Source organism: Lutra lutra, chromosome 14, assembly GCF_902655055.1.
Source record: "Lutra lutra chromosome 14, mLutLut1.2, whole genome shotgun sequence".
NCBI classification, from domain to species: Eukaryota; Metazoa; Chordata; class Mammalia; order Carnivora; family Mustelidae; genus Lutra; species Lutra lutra.
The window spans coordinates 13922926-13939279 of NC_062291.1; the positions used below are offsets into that span (position 1 = coordinate 13922926).

The following is a 16354-nucleotide window of genomic DNA, read 5'->3' on the forward strand; positions in this document are numbered from 1 at the left end:
TGCACCTGAATGTTCCATACTTTCTTGCCAGAACAATAATGTATTTTAAAAGAAATTTAAAAAAAAATTCACCTGGCATGTTTGTTTTTCTGCCATTACTACTGAAAATGAAAGTTCTAGAGTCATTTTTGTTTTTGTTTTTTGTTTCTTTCATGAATCACCTATTTTATATCTCATGGAAAAGTATTAGAAAAGTTAATGATGTCCTTTTGCCTTTTTAACTTTAGTAGGTATTTTCTATTTTGTAACGTGTTTTTGCCCTTTCATATTTAGAATCGTATCTTTTATTGCTTCTAAAAAATTCAAACATTATTTCTTCAGATACTGTTTCCCCTTCAGTCCCCATGTGATCTCCTTAATGGAAAGCCAGTGGGATGTACCTTATTTATATTCCACATGTTTTAACTTCTCTTTCATATTTTTTGTCTTTGTGCTACAGTCTGGGTAATCTTTTCCTTCTTTTAATTTGCTAATTCTAGGTTCAGTGTATCTCTTCTGCTATTTAATCTTTTTATTGAGCTTGTTATTTCACTTATATTTTTCAGTTCTAGAAATTCTTCTAGATCCTTATGAAGTCTGCCAGGTCAGTTTTGATGGCCTTTCCCCATCAGCTCATGTTTCCAGCTAGATTAGAAAACTAAAGCCCAGGATCAACTAGCTGTGTGACGTTGGCCAAATAATACAGTGACTCTGTATCTGAAAGGAGGGAGAACTATCTATAAAAGGGGAAGGGTAGGATCCACCTCAGAACTGTTCAGTGTTTTAAGGAATCTCAGTAAAGTGCGTTTAACTTGCCTGGTATATATTTACTGCAGAAGTATATGCTTATGATTTTTTTTTATTCCTTCTTTATTCTTATAAATATGTTAAAATATTAACTTTATAGTTGTGTACAGCAATTCTAACCTATGACTGTACATCTGGTTCTGTCATTTGTTCTGAGTTTATGGTGGCTATTTCCTTGTGTGTTTTGTAATTTTGTGGGAAAATCATATTTGGTGGAACTTGGTGCCTGAATTTTTGGAACCTGTGTTGAAGGTTTATGGCCCAAAGGGCCCAAAGAAGATTTTGTATTTGTCTTCTGCCAGATTTTTTCAATACCAATAGGTAGGTTCAGATCCGAGATCCATGTTAGCTGGCAAAGAACCATGAAATCTCAGATAGTGTATGTGTTTTATGTGTTTATATGTCTTTCCAGAAACCAAAGCTCCACTGAATGCATTTTCTAATATTTCACTTTCTTTAGGCCCTAGTACTTCACGAGTCCCAGCTTTATGTAGGGTGGTCTCTTAGCTTAAGCCTGTAAGCTGTACAGTGTACACCCCACTGTCTTTAATATCTGCACGTTTCCACGTGGTACGTGGTCAGCTTCTCCCCTTAGGGATAAATTTCACTGCTGGCTCAGCTCAATTGCTTTACATTTTTGGAGATTTGTTGTTCAATCTGAGATTTTTTAATACTTTATTATTTTTATTTTATAGCTGGAGGGCTTAAGGATCTCCTCCGTCCACCACATTACCATAAATCAGAAGTTAAAACATCCCTCTCAAGGAGAACATTAAGCCTTATGTGTCCTCCTTCTACATCCCCTTTATGAAAATACAGTTTCATTATGAGGGAAAGTTGCCTTTAGTGTTTGTTGGATGATTAGAGAAGAAAGCACAACATAGATAAATTTAGGTGACACTAATAGGAATAATTTTTATTAATAATTGGTGCTAATAAAGCTGTTCAGTGGGAATACTTTACAGGTTTCCAAACACAGATTATTTTCCTAAGCAACAGTATTGAAAGCACTTAGTTAGCCTGTGTAATAGAAAATTATTTCATATTCTTTCGTAATGAGTGTAGTTTTAAAAGCCATGGAAATCGGAGCAGGTGGGTCAGGTAAACTCCAGAGCACACAGCATGGTGCTGATATGCTACAACTTAAAACTGAGCTTTCAGAACCATAATTCTTCATTACATTGATAGTATTCAGTGTTTTCATTGTGATAAGTCTGTATTTGTAGGAGCAAATAAAGCTGTGGCTTTTGTTAAACTCTAGTAACTTTTTTTTTTTTTAACCTTTTCTGTGTGTTGAGGGGATTAAAATTGATGTTGTTAACTTGAATATTGGTTTTAGACATATTCTTTCATATGAACAAGTTAGCTTTTCTTTAAGATCGTCTATTCTGTGATTATGGATCCAGCCCAGTACCCTGCTTTTTCTTGTGTGTATGATATGCCACAGTCTAAACAAAAATTGCTGAGCAGCCCAGGTCAACCTGTCACCGGCTCTGGAAATTCAGGTTAATTGATGACATGTTCTTCATCTGCAGAGACATGACACATAAAAGAAAGACTGTAAAAAGTCTACTAAAGCGCTAATTTTTCTGCTTAAATACTACAAAATTACTGTTTCTTCCCATTTTGAATTTTAGCTTATTTGCCCTAGAGTTAATGCATTGCGTATAGTTTATCTGTTTTGACCTCTTATAATCGCTCCTTCAAACAGCTTCTGTAAGTGAAACAGGTAGTTTGAATCACTCTAGCTTTTTTATCATTGTAAATATCTGTTATCATCCTTTAGGTATTTATTACACCATGTTGTGCTAGATTTTTATATGGAGCACCTACATACCTGGGGCACCTTTTTTTTTTTTTTTAAGATTTTATTTATTCATTTGTCAGAGAGAGAGCATGCCCAGAAGCAGGCAGAGGCAGAGAGAGGGAAGCAGGCTCCCCGCTGAGCAAGGAGCCCGATGGTGGGACTCGATCCCAGAACCCTGGGATCATGACCTGAACCAAAGGCAATGGCTTAACCCACTGAGCCACCCAGGGGCCCCAATTGTGCTAGATTTTCTTAAATTCCCTGATCCTAATTTTTAGCATCCTGTCTTCCATACTGGCTTTTATTTTTTGTTTTAGGCTGTTTGCTCACCTAGAATGTTTCTCAAAATACCCCCAATGTTCAGGTTTTTTAAAGTTCTGCCTCAGCCACAATGTCTTTTGTGGTTCTCTACCATCCGAAACGGTCAGTCTTCCACAAGCTTCCCACTTTGAATCTCCTGTAACACTTAATATATGCTCTATCTCAAAATGTACCTGTGTATTCATTCTTTATCTTATGCAGTTCTTTTGATCTTTTTTTTTTTTTTAAGATTTTATTTATTTATTTATTTGACAGAGAGCAAGAGAGAGAACACAAGCAGGGGCGTAGGGAGAAGCAGGCTTCCCGTTGAGCAGGGAGCCTAACGTGGGGCTCGATCCCAGGACCCCAGGATCATGACCCCAGCTGAAGGCAGATGCTTAACCCACTGAGCCACCGAGGCGCAAGCCACCAAGGCGCCCCTCTTGCTCATGGTGCCTGGGTGGCTATGTCAGTTAAGTGGTGGACTCTTGATCTCAGCCCAGTTCTCGATCTTAGGGGCATGAGTTCAAGCCCCAAGTTGGGCTTTATGCTGGGCATGGATCTACTTTAAAAAAAAGAAAAGACTTCTTCGTTTTAGATTTCATAGAAATTTTACCTTATTCTACAGGGTGTGGAAAGTCAATAAATTTGGAAAATAATTAAGAGCATTAATATTTTTATTTTAGGACAACTTAAATACAAAATTACATTATATTTTGGAACTAACATTTCTCAAATATATGTTTGTATTTACATTTTTTCCCTCTAGGTGGCAACCTCTCACAGTTAAACAAAATAATTTGGCTCTTGAATGTCATTAAATGTGAAGAGTAGAAATAGAATATAAGATTTAGTGTATCTTTCAACATGTTCTGGAGTTAGATTATTTCAGAAATCTAAAACCTCTTAGGCTGAAATAAAATTATATTAAAAGTTTTCATTAGAATAACAGTAAATTTCATTTTGGGTAGCAGATGTGGGCCACTGTTGGGTTATACAGAAATACCAATGGTAATGGTAATTTTGAAGCCTTTCAGAAATTAACTTGTTTGGGATATTTTGTCTTTATTTGTGTTGATTTTTCATGTCCACATCTTTTATAAATAAAATGGTATAGACCCAGAGATTGGCAGGGTCACCTGCATTTTCTTTTCTTTTCTTCCTTTTTTTTAAGTTAGTTAGTTAGTTAGTCACCTGCATTTTCTTTTCTTTTCTTCCTTTTTTTTAAGTTAGTTAGTTAGTTAGTTTGTTTATTTATTTTTAATAATCTCTACACATTGGGTAGGGAACACATGACCCCAAGATCAAGAATTGTACATTCACTGACTAAGCCAGCCAGGCGCCCATTCTTTTTTGTTATTTTTTTTTTTTTAATTCTACCCAGCATTTTTTTTTTTTAAGATTTTATTTATTTATTTGACAGACAGAGATCACAAGTAGGCAGAGAGAGAGGGGGAAGCAGGCTCCCTGCTGAGCAGAGAGCCCGATGTGGGGCTCAATCCCAGGACCCTGGGATCATGACCTGAGCCGAAGGCAGAGGCTTAACCCACTGAGCCACCCACGCGCCCCATCTACCCAGCATTTTGATGTTTGCTCTTGTTCGATGTTTACTCTTCTTCTCTTGCCCTTGTTGAAAGTTTGATTGCTGGTGGTTGTGTTACAGCTTTGAGAGGGTGTCACCAGCAGTGCTGACACGCCCATGAAGTGGTGATGTGAAACCCAGAGGGAAAAGTACATGCTCTCTCTTCCTACTGCCAGAATCCTTAGACTCAGAGCAAATGATTCCTTTATATTATTATTAGCAGCCTTGAAGTATCGCCCCTGTATGGGCTCCCAAGCTGTACCATACGTGGCTTTTAATTATTCGTCATGCAGCCATAGAGCAACCATCTATTATAGAATACAACCTTTTTTACTTTAAATCTTTATAATTCTTTGTTAACTGGATAGTATGTTATTTTAGTTACAAAAAGGCTGGTGAAATGCATCAGTCTTACCAGTTTGGCCATGATTTGCTCTCTTTAGGATTAATTTCGATTTGTATTTATAAATTTTTGAGTAATAGCGGATTAAAGTAATTTCTTATAGAAGATTTAAATACTTCTTAATTTTTGTATCTTCTAAGCCCTAGTAATAACATCCTAAAAGGAGCATTACTGGTATATTTAATACTATACCTTGTGTTTTCTTTATCTGTCCAGGTCATCGTGATGGGAGCTACTAACCGTCCTCAGGATCTTGACTCGGCCATCATGAGAAGAATGCCCACGAGATTTCATATCAACCAGCCCGTGAGTGCTTTTGATTGATGTTATGCCCAGTTAAATACTCAGCTTTTTACAGGAAAGGAATGTTTCTTTTTAATCAGACTTATATTTATGATAGGCAGGAAAGGAACGGGTCAAGAAGCCCTGTAACTGTTTGTCCTCTCCACTCTCCACTTGGTCTTCCTTCTTTCATACTTTCCTAGGATGAGTATTGCTTGCTTCTCTTCAAAGTATATAATTACCCCAGGTTTCCTTAGCTGCTTTTGTGATTTTCTTTAGGGTGTAGCAAATCATCTGGTAAGATACGTGGAAAACCTGGACTACAGTTTTGGTTTAGCGCAGGATGAAATTAGGGGCACTGGCGTTAAAGAATGGCTCCCTTCAGAAGGCTGACTGGAAGGACTGCCATTGATCTGATTCATTATTGGCAATCGTAGTGGGGGCTTTCCTCTGATAGGGCCATTGGTTAACCAGTGGGTGAGGTATTACACTTTAACTTAATGCAGGTGTGAGGGCGGTCTTCAGCCAGTGCTCCTTTCTAATACTTTTATTTTTTTTCATTAAGAAATACTCTCAGGTCAGTGATTATAACTTAACCGTACTGTGTAATTTTTCACAAAGTCATCACTTCTTGAATTTTATGGGTCTTTCTATTGAAGAAGGAAACAGGGTTGTTAAGTGAACATGTGTGCCATGCGATCGGCATGTTACATGTATAGCTGTGTAGAGGAATGCTCAGTGTCATTCCTTTCAGATCTTGAAATAAAAACGTTCTAATACAGTCTCTAGGTAAAAACTCCCTGTCTCCTCGTGTATTCTGCAGCTTCCTGGTTTGCAGTGGTAAACGTGGATTCCTAGCATTGATGTTTGTGACCTCTAATTGCTCTGACCTGTTATTTTCTGTAGCTACTGCTTCTGGCCCCTCAAGGGTATGCGCAAAGTCAGCCACTGTGTTAGAAAATGTACCCAAGAAGTCAGTGAAGAAATTTTTTAACTTGATGTGGGAGACTCTAAAATTGAGTTTGACGAGCGTTGACACTGTCTCTGTGTCGGGCACCTGCCAAGCTCTGGTGAAGGAGCTCGATCCCTGTCTTCCACTCTGACGCAGGAAAGGCAGACACATAAATAAAGAACATAGTTTAAAGATCTGTGAGAACCTGAAATGATGATGAAAACTAATAATTCTATCTGAGTAGTTAGTGAACTATACAGACTCCAGCTGGCCTTGAAGGAGGGCAGGAATTTCTTATGCAGGTGGGGCAGGGAAAGTCTTTCTGCCAGAATGAACAAAGGCAAGAAGATGTGGGAGCACATGTTTAATGATGACCTCTGGGGGTAGTTCACTTAGTGCATCCGGAAAACAGGTGGAGGGAGGGTGGGAAAGGTAGGTTGCTGCCAGCTGTGGATGAACTTCGTGTGACTCGACCAAGAATTTCACTTTTATTTTGTTTGCAAGACAGGACTTTTTTTTTTTTTTTAAGATTTTTTTATTTATTTATTCGACAGACAGAGATCACAAGCAGGCAGAGAGGCAGGCAGAGAGAGAGAGAGGAGGAAGCAGGCTCCCCGCAGAGCAGAGAGCCTGATGTGGGGCTCGATCCCAGGACCCTGGGATCATGACCTGAGCCGAAGGCAGAGGCCTCAACCCACTGAGCCACGCAGGCGCCCCAAGACAGGACATTTTTAAAGAAAATTTCCTTTGATGGTTCTGAAGACAAAGATTACATCGATAGAATGTCTTCTTGCAGTCCAGTATAAAACGATGTACAGTAGAATGTACGTGAATATTTGTTCAGCGTTGACAGCATATAAAAAAAGGTACTGTCAACACTAAACAAAAATTCACTAATAAAAATTAGCGAGTGTGGAAGTTACGGTTGAAGTGAAGGAACTGAGAGGGTATTATTGCTCTATCTTCCAATTAGTGGTAAAGATTTTACTATAGCATTGAGTTTTTAGAAGTTTCCTGAATAAAAAAGAGAAGGAGATATGCAGAGCTTACAGGGGAGAGACTTCGGTCATCCTGGGTATTCATTCATTCACTAAAACATATTATTTCCCAGACATTGTGCTAATCACTGGGGATTCAGAATAAGAAGATGGGAATTCAGTAGGTTGACCACAGACGATTCGAGTCTAGAACCTAGACCTTGCTTAGGCTGATACTTTAGAGTTTCTGTCATTTCCTGTAGGTATTGTCAAATGGTTTACAGATAAAAGAAGAAATGTTAGGAGAACTAGTTGATTCTAATTTTTTTTAGTACTAACTGGAAATTATTCTGGTTTTAGGCTCTAAAACAAAGAGAAGCAATCCTGAAACTCATCTTGAAAAATGAAAATGTAAGTAGAAAATTATAATTTTCCCCATCCTATAAATATGTTTATGTTCATAAGACCATTTTAGAAGAAAATGAAAAAGTGATCTGAGAATAAACAGCTTTGTACTTGGCATAAATCACTGTAAAACTGTTGCCTGCTCATGCAACTCAGTAACCCTGGTGCATTTGAACTTAACAAAGACGGTCTGCTTTTTTTAAAAGCCCTGTGTTTTCACGTCTACAGATTACCGTCTTCTTTGATATTTTCAGATTGTTCTCCAGTTATATAAGATACATTTATTTTTGTACAGCAGTGTGCATTTTTTAAAATTTATTTAATTGCAATATTTTTTAAAGTTGGAATTTAGATTTAAGAAGGTATAATCGAAATCTTTAATAGTTTGTATATTTAAGGTCACATGCTTCAGAATTAAAATGAGTACATTGTATGGTGTTCAGGGAAGAATCTCGCTTCCTTTCCTGTATTTCTTCTGTATCCTTTCAGATGGCATTGTGTCCATACCAGCAACTTAGAATATGCTATTATTTCTCTTCCCTATTCTACGTAAATCATATTAATAAACTGCGTATGCTGTTCTTTGCATTGCTTTTTCTCATGCATCTTTGAGATCTCTCCATGTTAGCATATCGTATCTTTGTTCTTTCTCTCTCTTTGGGATTTGGTTTTTGGTTTTTGGTTTTGTGTGTTTGTGTGTGGTTTTTTGTTTTGTTTTGTTTTGTTTTTTGCATTGCATAGGATTCCACTATATGGATAATACCATAATTTATTTAGTCAGTGCCATATTGAAGAACATTCAGGTTGACTTTGGTCTTTTACTCTTTATAAAATGCCTTATACGCGTGTCTCTTCACACTTGTGCAGGATTATTAGTGGGGTGGATTTTCCAGAAGAGGAATTGATAAATCAGAGGATATGATTTATAATTTTGGTAGCTATTACCAAATGGTCTGTGCTAATTTACTCTCATACCAGCAATAGTACAGTATCTCTTCCCCTGTAACCTTGCCCAACAGAATGCTATGGAACTTTGTGCCAACATGATAGGTAGAAAGTGGTGTATCTCATTGTACTTTTAGGGATGAAATGAGTATGTTTAGGAGCCACTTGAATTCTTATCTGTGAAATACTTGTTCATATGCTTTGCCTATTTTTTTATTGCAGTGTTCTTTTTCTTATTAATCTATATGAACTCTAATACATTAGGGAGATTTTTCTTTGTTTCAAAATTTCAAAATATTTTTTGAAATTTGAAAATATTTTTTCCTGGGTTATCTTTTTTAATTTACTGGGAATTTTCCCCCTTTATAGATTCTGAGTTTTGAATAACATCGTATTCCTCACTGTCCTAAACATCATATCTAAACTCATTATTTGAGGGGCACCTGGATGGCTCAGGCTCCGGAGCACACGACTCTTGATCTTGGGATCGGGAGTTCAGGCTTCACGTTGGGCATAGGGCTTACTTAAGAAATAATAATAATAATAATTAAATAAACTCACTATTTGAACCTGCTGTAGCCAAACTAAAAAAGTCAAAAAGATTCCCATAGTGAGGAATTCTTATATTTCTGTGGCTTGCCTCCATCCTTGGGTCACTTACTCTGCTCCAGCTCTCCCCTACTTCCCTACCTCCCAGGTTTATTTTAGTTGTATATTTAAAAGGAAGAATTCTTAACTTTTTTGACTTGACATTATTACACTTGCAAAAAATTGACAGTAATTCCTTATTATCACTGAATACCTTGTCCATATTTTCTGTTCTCTGCTAGATGGCTTGTTGGTTTTTTTTTTTTTTTTTACTGTGTAGGTGTTTGACTCAAGATCCATATAAAGTTCATAATTTGTGATTATTTGATAGTTTTTCAGTCTCTTAATCTGTAGGCTATAGATTATTCCTTCATCTCTCTCTCCCTTTTCTCCACCTTCTTTCAGTTTATTTGTTGAAACAGTCAGGTTGGGTTTGTCCACATTTTCCATGGTCTGGGTTTTGCCCTTGTCGCCCAAGCCAAAGTTCCTGGCTATTTTTGTTGATTTTTCTGTATGAATTTTAGAATTTATTTGTCTTACTCAAGAAAAAACAAACACTAGTATTTTTAATGGATCATAATTCAATAGAATTAAGATCTTTTTGATGTTGAATCTTTGTCCAAAAGCAGGTATGTCTTTGTGGTTCTTCCAGTCTTCTCCCATCTCTTTCAGTAGCATCCCGCTCATTTTTTTCTTTAAAACCAATCATAGATGGGGCGCCTGGGTGGCTCAGTGGGTTGGAGCCTCTGCCTTCAGCTCAAGTCATGATCTCAGGGTCCTGGGATCAAGCCCTGCGTTGGGCTCGCTGCTTGGCAGGGAGCCTGCTTCCTCCTTTCTCTCTCTGCCTGCCTCTTCACCTACTTGTGATCTCTGTCTGTCAAGAAAATAAATAAAAAATCTTAAAAAAAAAATAAAACCAATCATAAAAAACATATATGCTATTTGCAGAAGTTTGAAGAACCTAGCAATTGAAAGAGATTACTATTGTGGGGATGATAGAGTCATTTAATAAAAGAGATAAAGGCTGTGTAGTCTTTTCTTAAAAACTACTTGTACATGAAATATTTTGTACAGTTTTGAGGAATTCCTAATACTTTCCATGTGTTTTGGGTAAAGAACTCCTGTATGAGCAAGAAACTGAAGTATTACATTTGCCTTTTAGCTGAATATTTGGTAACCACTTTGAAAAAGACATTGTGGGGGCGCCTGGGTGGCTCAGTGGGTTAAGCTTCTGCCTTCTGCTCAGGTCATGATCTCAGGGTCCCGGGATCGAGCCCCGGGTTGGGCTCTCTGCTCAGCGGGGAGCCTGCTTCCCTTCCTCTCTCTCTCTGCCTACCTCCCTGCCTACTTGTGATCTCTCTCTGTCAAATAAATAAAATCTAAAAAAAAAAAAAAAAAGACATTGTGTAGTTGTAGTGCTGTTTAGATAAAAGACAATTGGTGGACCTTTAACAAAGATAGGCATCATTGAGCAGTTCAGGGAAGAAAACAAAAGAGATAATATAATTTGGTGAGTTCTTTTGATTTAGGATGGCTGTGCTACTGCTTGAAATTTATCACGTATTAGAAGGTAGTTGCTGGGGGCGCCTGGGTGGCTCAGTGGGTTAAGCCGCTGCCTTCGGCTCAGGTCATGATCCCAGGTCCTGGGTTCGAGCCCCACATCGGGCTTTCTGCTCAGCAGGGAGCCTGCTTCCTCCTCTCTCTCTGCCTGCCTCTCTGCCTACTTGTGATTTCTCTCTGTCAAATAAATAAATAAAATCTTTAAAAAAAAAAAAAAAAAGGAAGGTAGTTGCTGACAATTTTGGAGACTTCAAGTTAATACAGCTATTTAATTCAAAAAAGTGTAACGAAGGATGGTATTGCCAGAAGTTAACTTGTGTGGTTTAATACAGATAGAGATGATGTGGATGACTTACATAGAGATGATGAATATAAATGATGCAATTTAAGCTCTGTCTCATGAGATAGCCATACTTTACATAGGCTGTAACGTTTTCACATTTAACTTAAACTCCTCATTATTTCTAAACTTTGATTACATATTCTGGTTTTTTTTTTTTGGTTTTTTTAGCAGTAGCATCTTTGGAAATTCGGTTAGAATTGCATTTGCCATGGGTGTAAGGAATTTTTAGCATTCTGTTTCTAAAAGCACAAAGAACTAGTCTCCAGTTTTATGATTCATAATAATTCTGAATGCTTTCTGGATAACTGTCGACATGGGAACATTTTATTTCCCACTAGCTGGTATTTGTATGCTGAAGGCATATCATTACTTCACTAGAATCTGAAAGAAATTATTGTAGTTTTGTTAAAAGATGCCTCAAATGATACTGTTTCTAGTCTTTCACATCTCTTTACTGATAGTCCTTTAGCACAACTCACTCATGTAAAACAGGGTAGCGATTTTTGCTTTAAGTTTCAAGTATAAAAAGAATTAGGACTAATAAAATGGATACCCTGTCTCTGTAGTGAGATCATCAGGGTGTCCCTTTTACAAACGAATCTGAGTTTAGATCTTTTCCGTAACGCAGCAGGAGTAGTTCACGGGCATGAGCTTTGGAGACAGACCCTAGGGCCCCACATTCTTACTTGACCACTCCTTGCTGGGTGACCTTGGGCAGATAACTGTTGAGCATCCCTACGCCTTACTTAGTTATTTCTCACTGGGAAAGCGGAGGTAATGCCAGCAGTCTCATAGATTGGTTTCGAGAATTTAAATGTGTGTGAAGCGCTGAGAGGGCCGTGCGTGTGTGCCCTCCATGGTACATGCGGCAGCTGTGCATAGCAGGTGCTGTGCTCTCGGCTATCGTAGGAGTCCTTCAATGTATGCCAGTGTGGCTCCCGGGACACAAAACCTTGTTTAACTTGGGAGCTGCCTTCCTAGTTTCCTAATGAAAACAGTTCCTGTGACTTCATGGTTTGTCTGATAGCTATTATCTTGTAAAAAGGTTTGCTTTTAGAGTATTTGCCATGTGCTTAGCATAGTGGTGAGATATACTTTGTTTTACTTAATCCTCCATCCATCTAAGGAGCACATAGTACTGCCATTTTACAGTTGGGGAAACTGAAACCCAGAGGAGTGATAGAATAAATTGCCCAGGCCCACACAGCAAAAGAGTGATGGAGCATTTCTCTTAACCATTGTGGTGCATTGCTTCTGTTCTTCTTGCTCCTGCAGTGACTGGGATCTTCTCTTTTCCAGCTTTTCTCATACCTGATTTGTTCATCTTTGTGACTTGATCGCTGTGTCATGTGCAAGGCTTGTGAATGGTTAGAACACAGTGCGGTCCAACAAGGGAGTGGCCAAAAGATGGAGCGGAGGTGTTGATTGTTTAAGGGAGGAAGTCTAATTTTTAACATCTCAGAGTATGATTTGGAAGGTGTTTTTAAGTAGTTATTTAATTTAAGATATATTTCAAGTGTATACACTTAATAAGCTTACATCTACCACCCAGATTTAAAAGGTACTCCACGTGCTTTGTTTTCCATCTTCTGTGGTCTCTGTCATTGGTAGCCTATTGTCCTGAAGTCGTCAGTGTCCATCAGTCCCTTGAGTATGCATGGACAGATGCGTAGTGCATGTACTCCTTCACAAAGATTACAAGCAGTAGAGTAGTTGGTGTGTGATTGCTGATGTACACATTTGAGAAGTCTTCTCAGAGGAAGAGAATAAACCGTCTCGCAACAGCGTTGGCGTGTCTGTCTTCCTGGGCCCTGTACGCTATGTCTGGTAAGGCTTTATTTTGCTGTTCCAGTCATAGTGACAGTTAACGAAAATTAGATTTCAAAATTCCAGCTTTTATGGTTAAAGAAAAAACTAGAAACTGAAAGTTATTCCGTGCTATTCCAGTATGCATTCTTTAAGAAGTGTGTTTGGGGGGCGCCTGGGTGGCTCAGTGGGTTAAAGCCTCTGCCTTCGGCTCAGGTCATGATTCCAGGGTCCTGGGATCGAGCCCCGCATCGGGCTCTCTGCTTAGGGGGAGCCTGCTTCCTCCTCTCTCTCTACCTGCCACTCTGCCTACTTGTGATCTCTGTCAAACAAATAAATAAAATCTTTAAAAAAAAAAAAAAAGGTGTGTTTGGCTCGATGCTCTGCAGCACTTTTTATGTTCCTTTCTCCCTGTGGAAGGTGGACAGGCACGTGGACCTGCTGGAAGTTGCCCAGGAAACGGATGGCTTTTCGGGCAGCGACCTGAAAGAGATGTGCAGAGACGCAGCCCTCCTCTGCGTCAGGGAATATGTGAATTCTACGTCCGAAGAAAGGTACAATCCCTCAGATGTGTCAGACCCTTGTAGAGCTTTAAGGTTGGTTCATTTTTCTTTACAATACCAACCCTGCTATGGAACCAAAGTAAGCTTGAATGAACGCTCGCCCCAACTTTATGAATTGCCTCTTTTTCTAAAAGGAAGTTCTGAAAGTGAATTAGGGACACGGGTCATGGGGAGGCTTTGGAATAAAGAGAAAGAAAAGCCGAATTTCTGCTGCACATGCACGGACTTGGGCGCAGAAGGCCGACAGGAGCTTAGGCTCACAGCCTGTGCTAGGAGAGCAGGGCTTTCCAGCACTCCTGGCTTTCTTTCCCCCTAACTTCCTGATCCCACTGCCTGTGGTCTTGCAGGAGTTTCACACGTAAATGGGGGTGAGGGCCCTGGCTGGGGGTTAGATTTCAGCTTGTTGACAGTGACGTGTTTACCAAACAAACTGTTATCACTGCAGACAACTTCAAAGCAGGAGTTTGAGAAACCATTTCATACTCAGAGACACTAAAGAACGGGAACAAGCCACCCCTGATGAACCCCAGCCCACAAGGACCTTTCCCAAAAGGTCCCTTTCCCAAAAGGTCCCTTGCCCAGGCCAGCGTAGCTCTGCAACTCTGCGACTCGTCCCATCCTGACCTTCCGACAAGGAGTTGCTGTAACTTTTAGCAGACCCGTGTACTTCCGGGGCCTGTGGTGAATGAGTTCTCCACCTCTTGCCCTTTGGTTTCTCAGGCCCCCTCCCTCCCCCCACCCAGCACATGGCCTTCGAAGGCTTCCCCGGCAGGGTGTCCTGTGGCACTGAACCGTCAGCTGCGTACGTGCTAGTTCTGCACCCGCCAGTAGTGCTCCCCAGGGCCCCGTTAGAGAGAGGCTCACTTCACTTACTTGTGGTCAAATTATCCAGCTCCTCTGATGCTAACGATGGGAATACTTTTGAGCTCTGACTGTAGCCAAGAGTCCACTTTCCAAAGGTTTTTATTCTTATGTATAAGATAATGAGGAGAGGGAAAAAAAAAAACCTATGAATACATACATTTTGTGTGAATAAATTACATTACTCATGAAGGTCCTCTTTTCCTGCTGTCCTCAAAGCCTTTGAAAAACTTATATTTCAGTATGAAAAATCTAGTTAGTAGACTAGGCTTTTCATAACTTTTTCCCCAAATGTTTCTTTCTAAGTGTTGTAGATTATGAAGAGACATTATATATAATTATTGAAGGGGGGGCGGTTTTAGAGTAGTTGGTTTTGTTAATAGCAAAGAATTCTGTTTTCTGTTTGTCGCATGCTAAATATGTTCCTGAATATGCGGCCACAAATGCTACTTGTGACTCCTTGATTAGAATTCCATTCCCGTTTAGATCAGCTGCACACCTGTGTCTAGCATTGTCCCGTTTTGCTAATACTCTGCCCGTGATTCTTAGTGTGCGGTGTTTGGTTTTCATCCCCATGTCTGGAATGTGTATTTACAACCAGCCATTCTGGCCTCCTGCCTCCAAGCAGTTAGTGGTACTTCAGAATCTCCCCCGACGGGCGTACACGTGGTGAATTCCTGGAGGCATTCACACAGAGCTGTGAAGTGTGGCTCTCTTCCGGGGTTAGATACGTGGGAAAGAGATGTCATGTTCTAATCTGGGCAGCATATTTGAGGGAGGTATAGCCCAAAGTCATTTGACCATCTGCATTGTTTGCCTTGCAGCCACGATGAGGATGAAATCCGGCCCGTGCAGCAACAGGACCTGCATCGGGCAATTGAAAAAATGAAGAAATCAAAGGATGCGGCGTTTCAGAATGTTTTAACACATGTTTGTTTAGATTAAGATTAAAGATCATTTGTACAGTTAAGTGTGATCTAGTTCGATGTGCTCTCTTACATCAGTGGAAATAGAATGAAAAGAGAAATGTTCTTCACCCACCAATAGAGTTCTGTGTTCCCGACACTGGTTTTATACTCTGAATTCTATGTTACTGAGATACACTTGTGTGAGTGGTATCACTGATTGTCAGAAATCAGGAGAGGTTTGATCCAGCCTGCCTGGGCATGTGTGTCTGACATCTATAGCCACGTGTGGCAGCCCGAGAGCGTCTAAGCTGGCCTCAAACGTGATTTGTTGAGTCATTCGTGAGGAAGGGGATGTGAGTGTGCGTGTGTATGTGCGTGTGTATATTAAATGTATATATTCACACATTTTATATTGAATTCTGTAGATATGTTTGAATACAGAAACTTTTTTTTACCCCAACTACTGAATCAGAAAGTACCAAACAGTATATAGCAAAATGAAGATTTATGGTTGTGTCTGAGGTACAGCGATTCAGCCATTTGCAGTTGTTTTCCTTTGTTTCAGCTTTTTTTAAGTCGAGCATTTCTCTGCTGTGGAATAGTTGCAGTCGACCCCCTCTCCGTTTCCGGATGTGGCTCCGCTGTTGTCGTATCAGGATAAGCAAATAAAAATACTTGTGCAGTGATGAGCATTGACTGGTTGTCAGGCTGTTGGGCGATCAACGCAGATTTCACCTCCTCCTGGCAGCACTCCAGATAGAGACGTGTTTCAGATCCATACCCCGACACATGGATTGAAAGTCTTGCCCACGAATGGCTTTGAAACACCATGGTGCCATTCACTGTATGTATGTGACTGTCCTTTCTTCGTTTCATGGGACACAGTTCTGTTGTAACCATGGTTTTTTAATGTTATTTTAAAGTTGTATATTCTTTAATTATGGTCAAATATAATTTGGTCATCAAAAATGAAATGATAGTTAAAAGCAAGTAGCTGTTAACTAAATGTGCTAAAAGTACTCATTTTGTAACTTTAATTTTTTAAAGTTTTCTTAGCATATTTTAAATTATGCCCTAGTTAGTACAGATGTACACATCACAATCCCCATATTGTATCCGTAGTCATTCAATGCTATGTGCCCTACACGTGAAACTTTTTTTGTCCAAAATGTCACTAACCAGAATTCTGTTACAGCCACGTAATGCACCGCATGAGGAAAATGGCACAATATGATCTTGAGGTGCCTTCTGTGAACCACCTGAAAGATTAAATTATGCTTCAGATA

General features: G+C 39.4%; 1 protein-coding gene across 6 annotated transcripts in view; it reads left to right on the top strand.

The window, feature by feature from the left end:
* ATAD1 (ATPase family AAA domain containing 1) overlaps nt 1-16354 on the top strand; it is a 66192-nt gene extending 49838 nt beyond the window's left edge. For 5 of the 6 annotated variants that reach the window (XM_047701734.1, XM_047701735.1, XM_047701732.1 and 2 more), the window contains 4 exons: nt 5095-5184; nt 7450-7500; nt 13154-13290; nt 14985-16354. In XM_047701734.1, coding sequence (XP_047557690.1) covers nt 5095-5184; nt 7450-7500; nt 13154-13290; nt 14985-15105 — 399 coding nt within the window. In that variant the 3' untranslated portion in view covers nt 15106-16354. The remainder of the gene's footprint in view (nt 1-5094; nt 5185-7449; nt 7501-13153; nt 13291-14984) is intronic. The other variant, XM_047701733.1, reaches the window with a different exon arrangement.